Here is a 21061-nt window from a genome sequence, read left to right on the forward strand (position 1 = left end):
ACCCCAGGCCCCCTGCCCGGCCCTTCTCAGGTCCATTGAGGGCAGCCACCTCTCACTCTTACCCCAGCTCCTCCCCTTCCAGGGCCACTAGGAAGGAGCCCCCGCAGAGCTGGGAGTGAGGTCTCTTTGGTGTGGGGGGCAAGTCCCCTAATCCCAGCATGGACTCCACCCCATGACCTACAGCCCCTCCAACTGTAAGCTCTGGCCCAAGGCCTCTTACAAAGGAGGCCACGCTCGCCGGCCGTACAATTTAATCAGTGCAGATTATTTACAGAAAGAAACATATGGGGGTAGACGTGGACGCCCCTCCACCCTTGGCTGCCACTCCTGTTCTGAGGATGAGGGGGTAGGAAGCGGCTGGACCTGCATTCGGGGCCAGCCCATGAGAAGCCCCCCTCCGAGGGCCTCCTGATCTGGGTGGCAGACCCACTTGCTCAGGACTGCGGGAAGCAGAGGGGACACAGCCGGCGGCACAGTACCATTTCCCACAGCAGTCTCGCCTCTGCTTGCTTTGGGAAGGAAAAGAGGAGAAAACGTCTCTGCCCTCAGGGCTGAGCCCGAGGAGGGAAGTCTCCAGGCCACAGTGGGCTCGTTGGGGGAGTCCACAGCCCTCCCAGTCTGCATGGGGGACAAGCTGCTGGCCTCTCCCGCCAGTGCCCCAGGGGACAGGGAGCTGGAGGGGAGGAGCCCCCAAGCCTGGCACGTGGTGGGCTGTGGACCCCACACAGCTGGGCACACTGTGGACATCTACCACCCCAGCCCGGGCACCTATCGGGCCCTGACTCCCAGGGAGAGCCAGAACACCGGCAGCTGGAGCCTGAGGCTGACGGGGTTTGAGACCCCTGAGGATGGTGGTGTGGGTGAGAGAGGGTGCGAGGAGGCCCAGGGAAGGGGCCCCGGTGGGTCACAGCTCAGCGAGGAGAAAGTACACAGGGAGGGGGCTGGAGGCCCAGCCCGGGCGGCGAGGCTCCTGGGGCACAGGGGCCTTGGCACACCCCTTTTGGTCCTTGGTAAGGGGCCCAGAATCCCTTCTCCAGAGAGAAAAGGAGGTGTGGGCTCAAGGGGGATGTGGGAGCTGGGAGCTGCTGGCCCCTTGGCTGGCCAGGGGTGGGCTGGGGTTCTTAGGCACAAGAAACCCGGGCTACTGGGGTTGTCAGAGGTGGGCTGGGAGGAACCAAAACTCAACATAAACTCACAGCCAGTGGTCACCTTTCCCTCTGTCCCTTCCCACCCGAAGAGGCCCTGGGTGAAAGCTCTTCCTAAGGCAGAGAGAGTGAGACTCAGGTGGGTGGAGACCAGTTAGGCCCCACCCGTCTCCAAAGCCAACCAGTCTCCGGCCAGGCTCAGGCTGCGGAGGGCCCAGGCTGCGGAGGGCCCAGGGTGGGACGACCTGACAGCTTGTCAGCCACTCTTTCACCTGGGCCTTCTGACCCTCTACTACACTGGCTGTTGCCAAGCTAGAGGTGGGTGGGGGCCTAATTCCCTGTCTGGAGCAACACTCCATTTAGAAAGGTCTAACCCCCTGCCCTGAGGGACTGCCCCTGGTCAGGAAAGTAGAAACAAATGCTCAGTTAGTGTGCAAAAAAAAAAAAAAAAAAAGATACCTGGGTATAAATAAACAATGGGGGCAGGGCTGGCAGGGATGTTGGAGGGCCTGGGCCCCCCCTTCCCACCCAGGGGTTGAGGGAGCCACCAAAGGCCTTTGCTGGGTGCCCCAGGAGCCATCGTCTCAGAGCCACCGGCACCGCCAGCCTGGCCCCTTAGCACCGTGAGGAGCAAGAGGGGCCCGTGGGGGTCAGACCCACTCCTGCAGAGAGCGCTTGCAGTAGAGGAGCATGCGCGGCGCGCCCTTGCGCTGCATCTGCACCAGGGCGTAGGTGAGGCCTAGGATGAACAGGAGCAGCAGCAGCGGAGGCACCAGCACCATCACCATATTCACTGTCCGTGTCACCTCCTCCATCTGCACCACCACGCGGCTGCCCCCATCCACGTCCGGCCCCTTCCCAGAGTCCCCGTCCCCAGCACCAGGGCCAGCCTCATGGCCCTCATCGTCCTCCTGGCTGTCACCGCCTGCCCCAGGCTCTGCACCACCGTCAGGATTGAAGGGCGGACGGGCCACATCGGGCCACCGGGGTCCCAGCTCCACATGCTCTTGGCAGCCCATGAAGTCCCGCAAGATGGACTTGGGGTAGCCGGGCTCCATACGCATGCGCTCGTTGTCGAACTTCCAGTATTTGGTGCCTTTGTAGAAGTAGGTGTAGGCTGCAGGGGCAAGCAGACCAGAGTGGTGTCAGGCCAGGCCCACGGGCCGGCCAGAGACCCTCGCAGAAGAGCAGGACATGCTGAAGAGGCCCTGGCTTTAGAACACCCTCCTCACTTGCTCCCCTGAGCAATTTCAGATCTGCCCCTTCCCAACTTACAGGAGCCAGACCAAGCTCAGAGCGGGACAGGGTTTGTGTCGAGCACACCACTAGAATCTCATGTTTCCCAGCCGGGCTAACATGGACCAGGGCAGCATATGGCGGAAGGGTCCTACAGCTTGCTGGGTTGGGGGCTGCAGTCAGGGGACCCTGCTGTCCTGTTCCAGGACTGGCTTCACCCCACACGAGACAGGCCAGTGTCTTGCTCAAGGCCACGCACAGCCAGCCTGCAATGGGCCTGGAGTGCAGCCTGGCTCTGCCTTGGCTCAGCTCTCTGGCTTTGGGAGCTCAGCCCCAGGAAGGGCCAGGTTGGAATCATGGGGGCGTCTAGGCTCTGCTGAGGGAGATCAGAGCAGCTGCAGGTGATGCCATCACACACAGAAGCCATGTGACCCGCCCAAGCATTGGCAAAGCCCCCAAGCCTGAAAACCTGGAATCTGAGAACCAGGACTATGGCTTTTCTTAAACTCACTGGAGATCCTGCTGGAGAAACAAAAGTCGCAGCTCCCTGTCACTCAGTTATAACGACAGAGATTAGGCGTCCCTTCCAGGAGGGTAAGTGGGTACCCTGGAAGGACTCTCACTCCATTGCTCTGAGCCAAGCTCAGGCTCAAGGCTCCCTGTGGGCCGCCCAGGGGCAACTGGACTCCGCGAGAAGCAGGGCAGTTCCAAGCGTCGGCTCTGGACACAGGCAGGCAGGCCTGGGTGGGCCTCCTGGCTCCACGGCTTCCTCACTGTAGGATTTGGGGCCCTTTACTTAAGCTACGTGTTTAGTGTGGTTGTGAAAAAGGGGATGGTGACAATGCAGGGAGGACGGGCAGAGTCATACTCCAGAAGCTCCTAGCAGCCCAGGGCCTGACACAGCTGTGTCCCCATATATGCCATCGTAATGCCTGTGGACCTCGGGCAAGTCCTGTCCCCTCTGTGTGGAGGAGGGGGATGGTGAGTGCTGGGCAGACTGGAGGGTGCTGGCCTTGGTACCTGCATCATTGCTCAAGAAGGCCCCTTTGGGGGAGACGGGGATCCCCTGCCAGATGCTGATGGGCTTGGGGTAGCCGGGATCTCCACGTTGCGTCTCCTCATTGAAGCGCCAGTACCTGTGACCAAAAGCACAAGGCTGTGGGCCTGCTCGGGCCTGGAGTCCATTCCCAACTAGCAGTGAGCTCTCTCTGAGTAGGTCTGGGGGTAGAGGGGTCTGGTTGGGGCCTTTTCCCTTTAGAGGACAGGGTGCTCACCTGTCCTCTTGGAAGAAGAAGGTGTGTCCTGTGGGCTCCCACCAGATGGCCGTGTCGATGCGGTCGTAGGGGATGCCCAGGCCATAGCTGACCAATGGCTGTGGGTAGCCAGGCTCTAGGTTCGCTTCTCGGAAGAGCCAGTAGCGGTCACCTGGGGGAGGAGTGGGAGGTGGGTGAGGACAGGCCTGGGGCTGAGGGGAGTGGGCAGTGGGGGGACACAAGGAATGCTATTCTGGGCTCACAAATCCATTCACATCCACTGCCACACTGCTGCCACCACACACACACACACAATTACACATATACAAACTCACACTCTTATATACAGGACAGGCCCTGACACCCACATGCCCACAACACACAATGCAACTCACCTTTGTGTCACACCTATTCTGCACTCACAGACACCTGTGACACGCTCCTTTACACAAACACATGTCAGTTGCTCACACTTGTACACACACCATGGTCACACTATACATGGGCCTGCATTTCCATGTGAACATCTGCCCCCCATACATGGTTCTTATAGAGAAAAAGGAAAATGGGGGAGCTCTGCCTGGCCTCTGGGTCTAGGGGCTGCATCCCTGGGGCATCCCAGTGCTCCCCGCTTTTGGTATGGGCCCAGCCCTCTCCTTGGGGGGCATCTGCCTTGTTGGGGTTCAGGCCATTGGGGTGCTGCCCTGATCCATGTAACACAGCCCTTTTGCCCTCCTCCTCCTCAAGCACAGCTGGGTCAGAGGTTGGGGCAGGAAGGCCCCCCAGCTCCCCGCACCTACCCCAGCTCACCTTTGAAAAAGACAAAACGCCCATCTTGGCGCTCGTAGGCAGCACTGATGTCACTGGGCAGACCACGCCAGAAGTGCCCAATGGGCATGGGATAGTTGTCCAGGACGCGGTTGTGCCGGACCCGCCAGAACCAGCGGCCCTGGGGAGGGTGTGGGTGTGAGTGGGCAGGGCATGCATGCTGCCTTGGCTTGCGAGAGGCCCCTCCCAGGACCACCCCTTCCTGGGTCAAGGAGTGGCCAGGTGAGGCCACTGAGATCCTGAGGGCAGCACCAGGGAGAGAGCCGTGGATGGAGTGGGTGGACCCCTGGGCTTGCTCTGTGACCCCAGGAAAATCCCTCAGGCTGGTGTCTTTTTGGACTAACATCTGATGGCTCCCCAGGGGCTGTCAGTGAAGGAGGGGCGGGGGTGCCGAGTAGCCAGGTGGGGCAAGGCTCTGGGGATGGGGTGGGGGGTGCTCTCCTGCTCTGAGCCTGGGTCAAGGGGCTGAGGGAGGCAGGGACGGGGGCCAGACCTTGAACACGAACATCTCTCCACGCAGCATGGCCACTGTGTCAAAGTCCCCGTCGCAGATGTTGGGGCCATACTGGTCAGGTCGCTCCGTGGCTCGGGGCTGGACAGGGGGGCCTGGCTTTGGGGGCCAATCTGGCTTCCCACCTGGGGGTGGGGGCTGGGGGGGTCTGGGGGGCCGATGGTCTGGCCGGCCCGGCCGCCGGGGTGTCACAGTGGGGAGGGGCCGGGTGGGCTGCGGCTGACCGTCTGGGGTGCCTGTGGAGCCGGGAGGGAACAGGAAGTGAGGGTGCAGCCCTAGAACCCACCCAGGACTCCAAGTTCTCCTACTCAGAATCCTAGGACCCCAGGGCTCCTAGCCTGGAGAGACACGTGCCCCGGGTTAAAGGCCCCGTCTGTCCACAGCAGACTGCTCCTCTCCCCTCCCCCCACCAACCTCAGGAGGACCTCTGTCCTATTCTGTACAGTTCCCTCCTCAACTGCCCCACACTGGGCTTGGGTCACTGAGCCTCTGAGGCTGTCCCTGCCTCCACTACCCTTCAGGTACCCACTTAACTGGCCCTCAGGAGACCTCACCACTGGATGCTTTCTCGGGTGAGGCCTGGTGTGTCACCTGCCTCAAAGCCACTGGGAAGTGGTAAAACAACACTCAGCAGAGAGCCCAGGACAGGCTCAGGCTGGGAGCAGCAGTGGGGGGAATAGGGTCCTTGAAACCCAGAGGCACCCTCGGTCTAATAGGAATCTCATTGAGGCTGAGGAATCTCAGTGAGGGGCCCTAGGGCCACTTGTGTCCCCTAGAAGCCCAAGCCTGGAGCCACTGTGAGAGCTCTGGGTGTGAGACTTGGGTGAGGGCCAGGCCCTGGGGTCAGTTGTCTAGCCCTGAGTTTGATTTCTAGCACCATCATTTACTCACTGAGTGATGTGGACAAGTCACTAATCCTCTCCGGGCCTCAGTTTCCTCATCTACAAAATGGGGACAGCAGTTGTACCTATGCCTCATAAGCGCTGGGAGTCGAGAGCAGGCATGCAGAGCCCACTGGCCGCACCCGGACCACCGTCTCACCGTAGAGCTGCTGGATGCCCCGCAGGTCGTCCTCAGGCAGCTGGAAGTTGTCGGTGTCCATCCACTGGTAGAACGGCGCCATGATGGCGCTGGGGTTGTTCGAGTGCTCCAGCCCCAGTGCGTGGCCCAGTTCGTGCACTGCTACCAGGAAGAGGTTGTTCCCTGCAGAGGGGGCCAACAGCATGGTCAGCTCTGGCCTGGCACAGGACCTGGCCACCCCAGACTGTAGGCTGAGGCTGCAGAGGGCCTGCCCTTCTTCACTCTTAGAAGAGGCTGAGCTGCTCTGACTTCTGGACCTTTAGCTTCCCCATCTGAGAAATGGGTCCAATGACCCCTTCCCTTCCCTACCACCCCTTGACAACAGCCTGAGACCAAGTATCGGCGCTCAGAGAACCTCACAGGGGACGCTCTCCCCTCCCAGCCCCGCAGCTCCTGCTCTGCCCGCCTGCCCTCGCACTGGCCAGCTGATCTCACCATCTAGGTCAGTGCTGGAGAAGGTCCAGGGCTCATCTGCGTCGAAATGGGTGTCCCCGCCCAGACCTGGGCCAGGGAAATAGGCGTGGGCCAGGAAGCCGCCCGTGCCATCAAAGGGTGAGCTGTCGCCATGGAAACCAGAGGCAAAGAGTACCATGATGTCTGCCTCCTTCTGCCGTCGCAGCCTGATGTCCTCGTAGGGTACCTCCTGGAAGACCAGGGGCGTGGCCTGCTCCCACACGCGGAAGGCCCTGCGAACCGCCTCCAGCGAGTGGTACCAGCCCAGCTTCTCTGTGTAGTTCTGGATGCTGCAGGGGGGTGGGGAGACATGGGAGTGAAACCCAGGGCCTGGGGCTACTGCCCACTGCTGGCACCCACCGGGCTGGAGGCTGAGACACATGGTGCCAAGGAACGCGCATAAGGTCTGAGCTGGCTAACGGACAACGCTCGACACCAACCTTTAGTTCACTTGGATGTGAATGTGAAAAAGAAATGACATATCAAACCCGTGAGTTCATTAGGATATCCCCAAATAAGGTTGCATTGTGCCAAATCAGCTGGTTTTAAGAAAACATTAAGTAAATAAAAGAGAGGTGATATGTAGCCGAGAGAAAGACCTACACAGCAGGTGCAAATGGCTGAGGTTTGGGGAACACAGGCCATTCAGTGGTTCTGAATGTTGGGCTCCAGGGTCAGGCAGACCTGAGTTCAAGGCCGGGCTCTAACATTATCTGTGCAACCTTGGGCAAGTGAATTAGTCTCTCTGAATTTGAGTTTCTTCATCTGTAAAATGGGAAAAGGAGGGTAGTGCTTTCATCATAGGGTCCCTGTGAAGATTAAATGAATTAACTCATGTAGAACACGTGCTAACGAAGCCTGCATGTGATAAAGTGTGAGGAGGCCTGTTACTACCCGTGTAAATCAGATTAAGCGTCTGTGTGCTGGACAGACCTCCAGTAAAGCTGGTTGGACCATGAATTCCCTCTGGGGGTCTGGGGTCTAAGAAGAGGCCGTGGGAGCTACTCTTCCTCAAGAGATGGGGCTCCCCGGTGGGGCCCTGGCTGGACTGGGACAGGAAGAGGAGCCCTTAGGGACCACCTCATGCTGGAGGCTCAGAGGAGTTTCTTGCCCAAAGATTCAGCAGAAAGGAGGAGGGTGCCTAAACCAGGGTTTTTGCAGGTGACTTGCTGCCTGCCCACCTGAGAGATGCTGGGAGTTAGGCCGCCCTGCCCTCCTCAACCCTTCAGGTGCCTGAAGCCCCGTGCCCTGCCCTGTGGAGGCCCCTTGTTCATACTTGTGCAGGAGTCCTTCTGGGCCAGTGAAGCCAGTCCGGACCGCTGGTGGGCGGGGGGAGGGTGGGAAGGAGGCGAGAGCGGAAGCAGCTCCAAGGGTCCTGACCTTCTCTGGAGGGAGACTGCCTAGGGTGTGTGGCCCTTGTCAGTGTGGGAGTGGGAGCAGGAACCGGGTTCAGACTGCCTATGCCGGGCACCCTGGTGGGGTGTCTGCTGGGAAAGGAAATCTTCCAGACAAGCCCACTGGAAAGCCTGAGGCCTCAGCCAGGTGCCCTGGGAGGGATGCCACCCTGGGCAGCTGGGGTCCCTACCTGAAGGTCAGGTGGGGGTTGTTCCACTTCCTGCCGGTGAGGGCATAACGTTTCCGCCGCCGCAGATTGGCTTTCACACGGACCCCGAACTGGTCTGGCACCCCACAGCGAGGCCGTTTCATCCACCTAGGGCATAGGCATGGAGGGGTGAGCCCAGAGCTTCCTTGAGGCAATCCACCTTCTTCCACCCTCCTGCCTCTGACCTTCAGCTGGCTCTTATATGGGGTGGGTGGGGGGCGGGGTGGGGGAGACTAGCTAAGCTTCAATTTCCTCATCAGGAAAATGGGCACAGTGATCTTGGACTAGAAGAATGGGTGCCCAGCAGTGGCTCCAAAAAGGTGAGCCCCTTCTCACCAGTGTCACCCAGGAAGGGGACAATTTCTCCTGAGGCCTCCTGTCCTTGCTCATCAAGAATGTGGCTTTGGGTCAGATTCAGAGCAAGGTCTAGCTAGGCTGTCCCATCCAGGGCATGTGCGCTGTCTGCCTAGTCCCACGTCTGTGGCAGACATTACTAATCACTTCTATGCTCCTTGTAGCCAAGCCAGGATTTGGCCTCAGGAGCTTTCTCAACACAAGGCTTTAGGCAACCACTCCTGATCAGAGATAGCATGGAGGACCAAACCATTTGCCATCTCTTATCTGGGCCACTCTTTTCTGGAGACCCCACGTGCCAAGGACTCGTCAGAGCAGGTCAGAAGGAAGGCAGGTGCCAGTGGGGTCTGGGAATGGCCTAGCAGAGAGACTCACGCCTTGGTCTCTTCGTCGAGCACGCCGGTGACAGGGATCCCGTAGAAGCGCTGCATCTCCGCGAGGGCCGAGGCCAGGATCTGGGCGGAGCGCATGGTGGACATGTAGCGACTGGGTTGGGGCAAGTAGCCATAGAGCCGCAGCCAGTTCTGCAAATGAGAGGCCACGACCGAGTCAGCAGGTCCTGGCACGGCTGACGCCCAGCACGTACAGCCTGCGTCTGACCACGGCCTACCACCGCTACCATCATCACCACCACCTCCCTGCTTCGACCTCCTGTTGTCTGTTCTCACACAAGAGCCAGAGCAAAAGGCCTTCACAAGTCAGGTCTGGTCTCCAAAGACTTATCTCAGAGGAAAAGCCAAGTTTTCAGGAGCTACCAGGCCCTCACTACCAGACCCCGGTCTGAGCTCTCAGATCTCAGGCCTCCCATCCACCCAGCCAGGCACTCTCCTGCCTCAAGCCCTTTGCACATGCTCTTCCTGAGTGCTCTCTCCCAGACATCTGCATGGCTCACACCCCCACTTTTTTCAGGTCTCTACTTCAACCTCACCTTACTGGAGGGGTGTCCTCTGACAACACTATGTAAAAAAGACCCCGACACGCCATACCCTGCATCCCCTCTCCTCCTTCCCTGCACTGTCACCATCTGACACACCATATATTTATTTCACTTAGGTGTTCATCCTTTGTCTCCCCCATTAGGATGAAGGAGGAGGGGATCCCCAATGAACCACAATGAGTTCTAATAAGAAAGGAAACTCCATCCTGCCCGCTTCATGTCCCCAAGGCCATGAGAACATGATGGCCACTGTGAGAGGCTGGTGGCACAGAGGCCAGGGACTGCTGTGGGCCTTGGCCACATGGAAGTGTGTCCTTTGCATCTTTCCTGGCCCACCCTGGGTCTCTGGGGGCCCCCAGATTGAGGGGACCTGAAGGCCTGCTCTCTGAGAGGCCCTGGGAGGTGAGGGCTGCACCTCAAGGACCCACAAGCAGGATGGTGGCTGGACATAGTGGTTGTTGCTCTGGGCTGACAGCCATGTGTCAGCTGGCTAGGGCCACACCCATATCTGTCTGCCACCAGTGTCACAGCCAATTCCTCAGGTACTTGCTCTCTCAGTGCCACCTGTCAGGCCAGCCCTGGCACCCAGCCAGGTCCCCAGTGTGGAGGGGCTGTCACATCCCCTGGCTCAGCAGCACCCAGACTGCTGTTGGAGGGAGCGGCTGCTGAGCCAAAGAGGAACTGCCAGAGAAACTGCCAGAGCCTTGAGGCATCTCAGGGCCATGGGTCGTAGCCACAGAACCAGGAGGCAGAGATACAGAGCTGAGAAACAGCCCTGGCTCTGGTGACAGACAGGGGTGGGGACATATCCCAGCCCATCTTCTGAGGCACGGCGCTGTGCCTCCCTGTGCCTCAGTCCGTCAGCAGTGAAAGGGGGTTATACTAGGACCTGCCTCATCTCATGGGTTTCTGTGAGGACTAAATGAGGATGTCCGCGCTAGTGCTTGGTGTTGTGCTGGGCATGGGAAAGTGCTCAATAAATGTACCATTAATGACAGAGGCAGAGGGACCATCCGGTTGTCCCTGGAGCAGTAGCTTTTTGCCTCTACCAACAGGGTTGAAGGTTCTAGGCTCCAACAGGGCCTGAGCACCGTGCAGTTAGGGCAGCTGGGGGAGGCACGGGGAGCCTGTGGCCTTCCCTGACAGGCCCCCCCATCCCTGCGGCCCAGGGCTCCTTCCCTCGGTTCCACCAGACACTGGCACTGTCATGGGCACCCTCCCTGTTCTTAGCGTCTTTCCTGAAGCGTCTGTGTATATGTAAGGGGAGAAGCCCGTCATCCTTAACGGATATGGTTTTCCTGAAGAAGCTTGGAGAGATCTAGACGGCGAGGCCATGATGCTCAGCGGTGAAAAGGATCCAGCCGGAGGTGGGGGGAGAGGTGGGGCTGCCTGCTGGCAGATGAGGGCACCTCTACATCACCTATTTGCATAAGGTAAAAATATCTCAGGGAGCGCAATCACAGGCCACCAAGGGGCTGATTAGCAGTGTCTGCAGAGTGACAGGAGGCGCGCAGGGAGGGGGAGGCTCAGGCTGGGGCCCCGGGGAGGGGCGGGAGGGAGCTTGGCCTGTCTGCAAGGGAAGCTCGGGAACTCAGGGGCGGGCAGTTTAGGGGCTGATGGGAAGGTCTCCAGGGTGCCTACGGACCCTCCTTCACACGGATGAGCACCCTGTGAGTCTCCGGGAAGTCAAGAGCTTCCGTTTCAGTATCAGCCAAGCCTTGACCCTTCAGCCTCCCGGTGACAAACGCCTCGTGGCCACTGCCACAGTGAGAAGCCGAAGCTGGGGACCAGCGGTATAGGTGGAATAAGCAGAAAAAGCTTTGGCCCAGAGCAGCCGAACCAACAGATGACACGGCGAAGACGCTGACAAAGCCTGCCTGACTGCCAACATGCGCTCGGGGCTGACCACCAAGTGCCAATCAGTCTATGCCACCAGGATAGGGCTGTGGGCTTTTCTTTTCCTCAGCGTCCAGGAGGAAGTTTCTAGCACCCTACTGCTGTGCTAAGTGTGACAAGGCCAGGAAGTGAGGACAAGGAAGTGAGGAAAAGACAGCACGGGACAGGGGTGCACAGCAGGGGTTGCTGCCTCCAGGTGAGAGGGGGCTGCTTGTACCCTAAGCCTCAGCTTCCGGAGGTACTCTGTTGCCATGGGAAAAAAGTGGAGAGTGATTTCCAAGGTCATGACTGACCTCTTGGTCTCACAGTAGGGGAGGGGCTGTGTTCAAGATCTTGCTGCCCCTCCTGGTGACTGTACCTTATACAAGGTGCCTCCTTTTCCTCCCTATCACCTAGTCTCACAGGTAGAGTGAGCCAAGCAGGTGAAGCTTTGTTTCCCAGGTGGAGAAACTGAGGCTTGGGAGGTCAGTAAGCAGCAGAATAAAGGGCCTCCTCCTCACTGTCCTATAGGAGGCCAGGAAGGTTCTGAGGAGAGCTCTGGAGCCATGAGGGCCCTTCTTAGCTGCAGCCCACCCTGGTCCTTTCAGCCATTTCTTTCTTGAGCTCCAGACCCCATCCCAGAAGTATCGATATATGCTTGAGGCGAGTGGCTGGCCCCAGGCAAGTAGGCATGGGGCCATGGGGAGTCTGAGAGGGGATTCCTGGCCTCCTGCCCCTAGGAGATGCCACAGATGCGGCAGCCAAGGGCTGAGAACTGCCGTGGGCCAGGCCATCCACTCGTCACCCCATTAAATGCTGCCAAGTACCCCCATACTCATTATACAGACAACAAGGTTCAGAGAAGGTAGGTGGCCCACCCAAGATCACACAGCTGAGCTGGCTAGAACTAGTGCCCATATACAGTACTATTGGACCAAGCTGTTTGTGAAGTTGCATCAGTTCCTCTTGGCCTGAGGCTGGGGACACTGGGCTCTGGCCCTTCTCAGGAACAGTGCCCAGCACAGCACTGGAGGAGGGTGTCTAATCCTCCCCACACTCACATCTCTGGGCGTCGGGCCACATCAGCAGGTCTGCCCCCCAGGACTGCTGAGACAATGCCAGCGCAGGCCCGCAGGGAGGGTGTGTCTGAGAAGGAGCTTCCAGATCAATACGGTGCATTAAGCAGCCGTGGGGGCAGGGGGCGGGTGCTGCTGCCGCCACCACAAGCCAGCTCCTCCAGCCAGCTCCTCCAGGGCTCAGACCAGTGGAGCCCCGCCTACCCAGCCTTATCAGACCTCGTGAGCTAAGGACAATCTCTGCTGGGTTCTGCTCTGCTTGTCACCCACGGCTCTCTGTGTAGTCCAAGCAGACCCTGGCAGGGTTGCCCAGACAGACACAAGGGCATCTTGTCAGTCTCGCCGGCGATAGACAGACCTTTCAGGGTGCTGTGAGGTCATCACCGCGCCCATCTCCCCACTGGTATCACGGTCTGAGGGCTACTGGGAGCAGGCCAAGGCCATGCTGGGCATGGGGTTGGTGCTGAATGGGATGATGAGCCTGGAATAGGCAGGGCATGGGTCCCAGGTCTGCTGGGCCCACTTCTGTTCAGGGGTTCTGAGCCAGGAGCCCATTCACCAGCTAGGTGATCCCGAGCAGGCCTAGACTCCTCCAGTCTCAGGCTGGAACGGACCGCAAGGCCATCAAGGCCAGCTACCCCAAGGAAGCCTCTATGGACCACAACTGGGCCAGGGACCCATCCAACCTGCACCCCTGCAGAGACTGGGCACTCACTGCCACCAAAGTAGCCCATTCTGTCCTTGGGTAGCCATGGCTGTTAGGTCTTCCTCAGGCTGAGCAGAAATCTGCCTCCCAGGGCCATCTGCCCCTTGGTCCTGACTGCTTGTCCACAGAACAGACCTTTGAGTAATGGAAGAGGACTAAGACAGCTTTTCTGAGCCTCTGATCCCTTCTCTGCAAAATGGGGTCAAAACTTTCACTTCCCATCTGCCTCACAGGGGTGAGAGCACAGATGACATAACCAGCCCCAAGACTAGTGAAGAAAGGGGGCATCCTTGGTGGATCGCTTACTACCTTTAGAGGCAGCACTCATCTCACTCTAGAAGAACTGCCCTTCACAATGGGAAAGTTGCAGGTGGAGTGAGGGGCTCTGGGTGGTAGGGAGAGCGGGCGGGGTGGCGGATGTGCAGCCAAGGAAGCAGGAAGGAGGCGGACACCCTGAGTTTCTGTCACTTCTTTACCCTGTGGCCTCCCAGCCTGCCCTGCACTGGAGGAAGAAACAGACAGGTCCTTTTGCCAGTGGGCAGGCAGGGACTGGGTGAAAAAAGCCCTGTTTGCCAGTGGTTTCAGGTTGGCTGGGGGCCAGGCCTGGGGCCTCACCTGGAAAGCCCCTGTAGGTGTTGTCTCCCACATGCGGCAGTCCATAGGCCAGAACCTGGGTGGCTGGACAGGTTGGGGGGAAGGCTCCAGGCTTACCCAGCCCCACTTCCGCCACCTCCTTCCCACTTGGCTCAGGCTCAGCAGGTGCCTGCCTGGTGGCACTGCCACAGGATGGCACCGTGGGCTCTGACCTGCAACCTTTAACCCAGTATGGGGGGCTGGGAGCTCAGCCTCCAAGCCAGACCGACTGGGTTCAAATCCCATCTCTGCCACCCCCTGGATGGGGAATTTGGCGTAATTTCTCTCACCTCATATGGGGTAATGACAGCACCTGCACTTAGAGTCAGTACCAGGATTAAATGTGAACATGCTTACAAAACAGCCCGAGCCTGTGCCCAGGATAGAACCAAATATGTTGACGATGCTCAAAAATAGCACCTGACCCTATTGGGCCACGTGAGGGCCACTGCAAGGCATTGAGCATTTTACACATAAACACACCTATGACTCCATCCAGTAGACACGATTACTATTCTCACTTTGTAGGCAGGGAAACAGGCTCAGATGCATTCGATGACTTGCCCAACAGCAAACGCCATTCATCTGCTTCTCACTGTTACTGTTTTGCCACCATCTTGCAAGTGCTTCCTATATACCAGGCGCCGTGCTCACAAAAGCTGGACCTGAAACTGGGCTCTCATCCCCCCAGGGTGACAGTCACTCCTGGGAGAAGGACAGCATGGTGCTCAGGGCTAAGGGCCAGCCTGGAGAGCTGATCTAGAGCCTGGCCTCTGAGCGCCACAGCTCCGGCAGCTCAACCAGCAGATGGCAGTGGGATGTAGGGCATCTCCAAGGGCTGGCGGATGGCTGGGACCCAGGTCCTCATCTGTCTGTCCAGATACTGGAGGTTGATTGGGTCTTCTTGCTCATTTCCTGCTGTTCCCACGCAGGGAATGGGCTCTGGCACAAGGCACCCCTCTTTGTCTCTCTCTCTCTGATCCAGGCCCAGCTCACACACCACTGCTGTTCTTGCCCAGGGCTGCAGACTCTGTGCTTCCTCCCTCAAAGGGCCCAGGCATCCCTGGAACCAGTGCTCTTCTGGGGAGTGGCCTCATATGAGCCCTAACTCAGGGGGCTTTTCCGGCCAGAGTGCGCCCATTGGGTGAGGAAGGCCTGCGTGTCCGGCCACCTTCAGGGTCCCGCGTCCTCACATTCATCTGTGGAGTCCTCTCAGGCCCTCTTTGTGGCTCAGAAGGATCCAAGCACAGAGCCCCTGATCCCTCTCTGCTTCTGCTGACTCAGAAAACACAGCTCCACACCTGAGGCAGGGCTGGCCATGGGGCTCGGTCCCTGCCTGAGTGGCTGGTCATGTGAGCCGCGTAAAACTTGGGACAATATTGAAGATGCCAAATCTCTTCGTCCATTTGGGCTGCTATAACAAAAATACCATAAGCTGGGTAGCTTACAACAACACACATTTGTTTCTCACAGTTCTAGAAGCTGGAAGTCCAAGATCAGGGTGCCAGCACAGTCAGGTTCTGGTGAGGGCCCCCCTCCTGGTGGCAAACTGTGCCGACTGCTCACTGTGTCCTCACATGGTGGAAGGGGCAAGGGAGCTTTCTCCAGCAGCTTTTCTAAGAGAGTTAATCTCCTTCAGGAGGGCTCTGTACTCATTACCTAACCACTTCCCAAAGGCCCCGCCTCCTAATATTATCACCACCTTGGGAGTTGGGTTTCAACATATGAATGTTGGGGGAATACAAACATTCTGTCTACAGCAATAACTCTAATCTGAGCTAGGGACCAGGGGCGCCTCACAGTGATCATCGCAGCTGGACTCAGGCAGAAATCAAACTCCCAGCTGGGCAGAGGTGATGATGGCAGGGAACATCTGGATTAGCAACAAAAGGGGCAGGAAGGGGCTGGCCAGAACCAAGCACCTGGCAGCGTTGCTCTTTTGAGTTGGCATCAGAGAACATGGGCAGTGGGCCCTGGGGTTCAGAGGGAGACTTCCATGTGGGGGGATCTGGGTGTGTTACTGTGTTGTTTCCTCTCCACCCTCCTTGGGGTGGGGCAAAGGAAGGTGTTTGTGTCCAAAGGTCATAGTGGGCAGGTGGGACCGATGCATTATTCAGACCAGGAGCACACCCTGGGCTGTTCTCCACAAGGAGGCGGCCGACTGACGGGACCCCAGGGCAGCCCAAACACAGGGACCTGGCAAAGGGCTGGGCATGAGGGCCACGGCCCAGTCGGATCCTGGGTTCCTGGCTGTGTCAATCAGCCCAGTTCTCTGGGGGCTTTGAGATAGACAATGAAGGGGTGGTTTGTAAGTAGTAAGAGGACAACAGACTAAACAGCAGGGATGGGTAGAGGGAGGGAAGACTGGGCTTCTGTAGGTTCCCAATGACAAGGCTCTCATGTTTTCCTCAAGGGGGAGGAACGGGGCATCTGTAGTTTCTCTCCTTATTTAAGAAAGACTATTACTAAGAAGGCAGGTATGGGGCCTCCAGGGGCCACCACGGAAGTGCCAGCAGAGACTGGAGCCCAGGAAGCCTGGGGCTATGGCTCACCAGTCATATTTGAAGGTGAAAATCAGAATTCAAGCTGATCCCCACCCCTCCTTTTGCTTATCCTGCTCAGCTGCTAGGCAGGGGCCGCGAAGGTGTGGGAGTCTATTCAGGGACGGTGAGTGTGTCCATGTTTGAGTGGCAGTTGCACCACACCTGTGAACTCTGCAAGCCTGAGTCACCTGTATGGGGCCGGCTGAGGGCCTGAGGTTATGTCTGGGGAGGAGTGTGTGGTGGGAAGAGACCACAGCTTCTCTGATGAAAACCAAAGGCACTTAAGCAGGCTAGGTGCTACAGCCAGCAAGACAGGACAGAGATCTGAAGGGGGTCCTGGACTCTCAGGCCAGGGAGGCCAGGAGCTACAGCCGGCACCCCAGTCAGCTGAGGCCTTCATCTATGCAGGGGAACGCAGCTCTAGCCCAGAACAGCTGGAGACCGGGACCTGACACCCAAGGCAGGGAGTAGGACAGGGCAGAGGAGCTCAGCAGTGGCTTCCCCAATGAAGACACCCTTTTTCCAGGCTGGGGCTTGGAAAGTTGTAGGTGCCTGCTGGCTCCTAGCACATGCCAGACTCCCCGATTCCTTAGTCTAGTGAAACTCCTGTGGTTTGTGCCCTGGGAGGGAGAGAGGCTGGCCTTGGCTTAGTTACCAAGATGCTCAGAGACGGTCCCAGCCATGACCTGACCTGAAGTTTGGAGCTGTGGGGATTCTGGGAGGCTCTGGACACAGGGTGTGGGCCAGGCCCAGGAGTCTCTGAGGCTTGTCCATGGAGAGTGTGGACCTGAGGACAGCTGTCTCACAGCCTCCTGCACATGTGCTGCTTCTGAAGCCACTCAACTCTTTGGGCCCAGATCTTGCTAGACATAATGGAACTCCAAGGAATGGCCTGTACCCCAAAGCCAATTTTAGGAGCTGGGACCAATTACCCGTCGCTAGCCCTTTATCTACCTTGGCTCCCAACATTCAGGGGATCCAATAACCTTTCAGAGTCTCTTCCAGCAACAGCCAAACCCAAATTTCCCCCCCGGAAAGAGACTGCAGGTCACGCACAGCATCTCTAACCAGTGCCCGCAAAGGCTTAGGGCCATGGTCTGTAGCCCCAGTGCAGGCCCTGGGCTATGGGTACTCTTTCAGTTGGGATAAGAGGGGGTGATGGCAGAGCAGAAGCAAAGAAAAGAGAAAATGAAGACCCTCAGACCACAGGTCCCAGTGCCCCAGCTCCTGGCCATCTAGGATGCCAATTCATAATGCACAGCCACCAAATTCCAGTGTGGTCCGTAATTACTTCCTGGTGGAGATGCCATTCCTGAGTGGATTATAAACTGCTCAAGGCTGGATCTGTGACTTGCAATTCTTCCGTATTCCACTCTGGAGAGTAGAAGGTGGGCTGGCCCACACATTTTTCACCTAGTGCCTGGATCACGGGCTGAAGGGCAATCCCCACCAGCAGGAGTCCCCTGCTTGCCTGTCAGTCTGAATGAGGGGGAGGCAGCTGGACTGAGCATGGGCCGGGCAACCACCCCACCTCCTGCCAGGAGCTGGCTCCTTGCAGCTCTTCTTGGCCTGGCCGTGGAGGGAGGGCAGAGCAGGTGGGGAACTGGCTAAGAGGTGTAACTTGAGCCGGGAGGAATTCCCTGCCCTTCCTCCAAGCTTTTATTAAAGTAGGGCGGGGAAGGGCAGCCTTCCATTGGAAAAATCTCCCAGGCAGTAGGGGGAGGTGGGGAACCCGCGGGGGGCTGGGAGGGAGCACCGGCCCGACTGCAAATAGAAACGGCTCTCAGGCCCAAGGACACGAAGGCCTGAGCCTACCCTGCGAGCGCAGAGGCGGGTCTCCCCGCTAACCCCCAACCCACTCTCCTCTCTCAGTCTGGGGCATGGAGCGGGGTTTTTGAAGTCGGTTAAGAGTGGACCCCGCTTTTGCTCCGTGGCAACGGAGCTGGTGCCCTCTCTGTCCCTGCTCGGGAAGACGGCGCTGGGCTACCCCATGAAGCTGGGGGCGCTGGCTGGACCCAGTTCTGCGCCAGGAGGCCGCCCCTGATCACCCGCGGGACGAATCTAGAGAGGCGGCCCCGTAGAGACGTCAGGCAGGCTCCGGGTTAAAAGATGTGCGGAGTCTGCCTTCTGAGCTCCGGGCCTCAGCGTAGGGGACTCTGGTGGGAGGAAGCGCCGGGGAGACTGGGTCTCTCTCTTAGATCCCACCTGGCCATGGTGCGGCTTCCGTGCAAGAGCCCAAGAAAGTCGCCAAAGCGCCCCTGCGACCCGAGTCTGCTGCCTCGGAGGTTCGCACCCCTTCCCCCCATCCCGGCCCGCCGCGCGCTGCTCAGTGTCACCCAGACCAGAGGCTACCTAGGCAGGAGCACCGCCTGCTCGGCCCGTGGTACCCCCAGGTTTGCCCACTGCCCACTCGGAAAGAACGTCACCGCGCCCGCAGGGCTCTCGAGGAATCAGCCTCCCCGGAGAGAGGGAAGGAGGAGAGCAAGGGCTGGGGGCGGCAGAAGCGGTTCCCAAACGCCGGCTGGGGCGGATCAGTGCCCAGGACAGGGCTGGAGAGGTAGAGTGCGCGCGAGCCCTGCGCCCTCCAGGGTTTGGGAAGAGGTGCGCTGCAGAGAGCAGGCTGGGGAGGGGCAGCTTGCCTGGCCCCTTTCTTCCGACCCCCTCCCCTGGGATAGGTGGCTCGTCTCCGCGCCCAGTACCTCCTGGCCTCAAGCTGCGGGCGTGGCTCCTTCTATAGCCCCCCACCCCCGCCCCCGCCAAGTCCCCCAACCCAAGGCAAAGGGACAGGGCGGGGGTCCTTACCTCGGCATTGACTTCTGCGTCCTCCGCCGCTGCGTCGCGGCCCAAGCAGCCCAGAAGCACCAGTAGCAGCGGCAGCAGTCGTGGTCGTGCCGCCTCCTCCCGGCCACCAAGTAAGCTGCCCGCCCAGGCCCGCCGTCCGGGCGCGCTCCGGTCGCTGCCCATGCTCTCGGCGCCCGGCCCGGCCCCGAGCGCTGCACGCGGGGCTCGCCCACTCGTCGGCGTCCGGTGCCCACACGCGGCTCGGAAACTTGCGACGCTCCCTGGCTCCCCGCCCGGCGGGCGCGCGGCAGACATCCCGGTCCCGGTCCCCGCCGGAGCCGCTTAGGTACCTTCGGCAAATTCCCACGCTCGAGAAGAAGCGGGCAGGGCAGGTCCGGGCACACGGAGCCGGCCCACTTGGGAGAGGGCAGCCGCCGGGTCCCGCAGCCTGGGCACCCGGGGCCCGGTTCCCGAGAGCAAGCGCAACTCCTGAGCCTTTGTTTGGCTCAGCGCTCCGGCCGCCCGGTCCCGCGGCGCCCCCTGCGCGCCCAGCTCCCTCTGTCCATGCCCAGGGCCGGGCGCTACCCAGAGCGCGCGCCTCCCGCCCGAGGGCTCTGCTCGCCCCGCGCCCCACCGGGCCCGGGTCTCCGCGCAGTCCTGGGAGGAGGCGCAGGGAGCCGGTCGGAGCGAGCGAGAGAGCGAGCCAGGGAACCGGCGCCCGACGTCCCCGGCGAGTTCGGCGCAGCTCCGGGCGCTCCCAGCCCTCCTCCCCGCGCCGCTACTGCCGCCGCTCTTAAAGGGCCAGTGCTCTCTCCGCGCGCGGCCCCGGGAGGGGGCCGGGGGCGGTACCTTAGCCAGCGGCTTCTCCGTAGCAGGTGCGGGCGGTGGAACCGGGTAGGCAGCCTTTTTACCCTTTCCAGACAGCGGCAATCCTTCCCAGCGCACTGCCTCCGTCATTTCCCAGCCTTGCTTTTGGAGAGCGGGGGTTGATCCCCAAAGCGACGCCCCCACGGAGGGAGTAAGGAGGAATGAAGACTCTTCCTTCTCCCGCCTGGTGGGGGTTGGTGGGGATACTGAGGCAGCAGTGGGCAGGAAGGAGGACTGGGTGAGGAAGGACCCAAATGTCCTGTTTCAGGCTTAAACACACAAACAAAATAGACAAAAATCTAGAGACTTGTTATTTTCTCAAAAGTCTCAGGTGTCTTTGGCCGTTCGGTGATTTTCTTCCATTGCATAGTGAGGGTTTCATACCTTGGTGTCCCGTGCTGTGTCGTTGCAGTTCTGCATTGCCATTTACCTGTGGCATGGAGGTGAGCAAGTTACCTAACTTTCCTGAGCCTTCATGACCTTACCTGGAATGTGAGGCAAAGTTAAGGTAAGGGTTAGGTATGCTTTGGGTTCCTGGCCTAGCATACATTAGGTGGCTAAGTAGAGGACACTATTTTGTGCAAGTGAAATGTGACAGTGCTGCATGACAAGGCTCTGGATAGGTGGGCAGAACTTACCAGCCAGTGGAGCTGAAACTGCTAGATCTAATTCTATTCCAGAGTCATCTTGAGATCCCGTGGGTGTGGATGCAGAAAGCTTGAGGTAGGGGGAGCCTATACCTAAGGTCCGCAGAGGCTGTGTCCAGACCAAGGGCAGCCGTGGTCCAACAGACTAGTGGCAGGGGCAGGGGCAGGGGGTGAAGGTGAAGGTGCTCAGGGAGGGTAGGAGGGCAGAGACCTCCCCTCTCCTCTGCCACCTCCCAGCCCTAGAAATGGGAGCTTTCCTTACCTGAGGGCAGGTTTCTTTAGAAACTTCCCCAGTCGGGCCTCACCTCCTGGAAATGGGCAGAGACTGGGCAGGGCTTTAGAAATTGACGTGTTCACCCACCTGCCAGGTGAGGAGAAAAAAAAAGAGCACTGCTAAAGAGAACAGACAGAAGTTAAAGCAGTAATGATAGATTTTATTCAAAAAACAAACAAACAAACAAACAAAAAACTATAGCAATCAGGGAAGAGAGACTCAGTATAGAACTGGGCCTGATTCCCAATACAGGCAGTAA

The 21061-nt window shown here is 59.1% G+C and overlaps 1 protein-coding gene across 2 annotated transcripts; it reads right to left on the reverse strand.

Moving 5' to 3' along the window:
• Positions 1 to 241: 241 nt before the first annotated feature.
• On the reverse strand, positions 242 to 19954 carry MMP15 (matrix metallopeptidase 15). Of its 2 annotated transcripts, none has more exons than XM_019664449.1 (10): positions 19036 to 19954; positions 8839 to 8987; positions 8092 to 8217; positions 6489 to 6796; positions 6015 to 6176; positions 4956 to 5209; positions 4445 to 4583; positions 3656 to 3806; positions 3402 to 3517; positions 242 to 2262 (listed from the first exon to the last, which is right to left on the reverse strand). In XM_019664449.1, exons 1-10 carry the CDS (start codon positions 19327 to 19329, stop codon positions 1796 to 1798), a joined length of 2166 nt encoding a protein of 721 aa, XP_019519994.1. In that variant the 5' UTR covers positions 19330 to 19954; the 3' UTR covers positions 242 to 1795. The 2 variants fall into 2 exon arrangements, with proteins under 2 accessions (XP_019519994.1, XP_019519995.1); XM_019664450.1 differs by lacking the exon at positions 19036 to 19954 and adding an exon at positions 14174 to 15267.
• Positions 19955 to 21061: the final 1107 nt, after the last annotated feature.

Source organism: Hipposideros armiger, unplaced genomic scaffold (genome assembly GCF_001890085.2).
Source record: "Hipposideros armiger isolate ML-2016 unplaced genomic scaffold, ASM189008v1 scaffold_423, whole genome shotgun sequence".
In the NCBI taxonomy this organism is placed as follows: domain Eukaryota; kingdom Metazoa; phylum Chordata; class Mammalia; order Chiroptera; family Hipposideridae; genus Hipposideros; species Hipposideros armiger.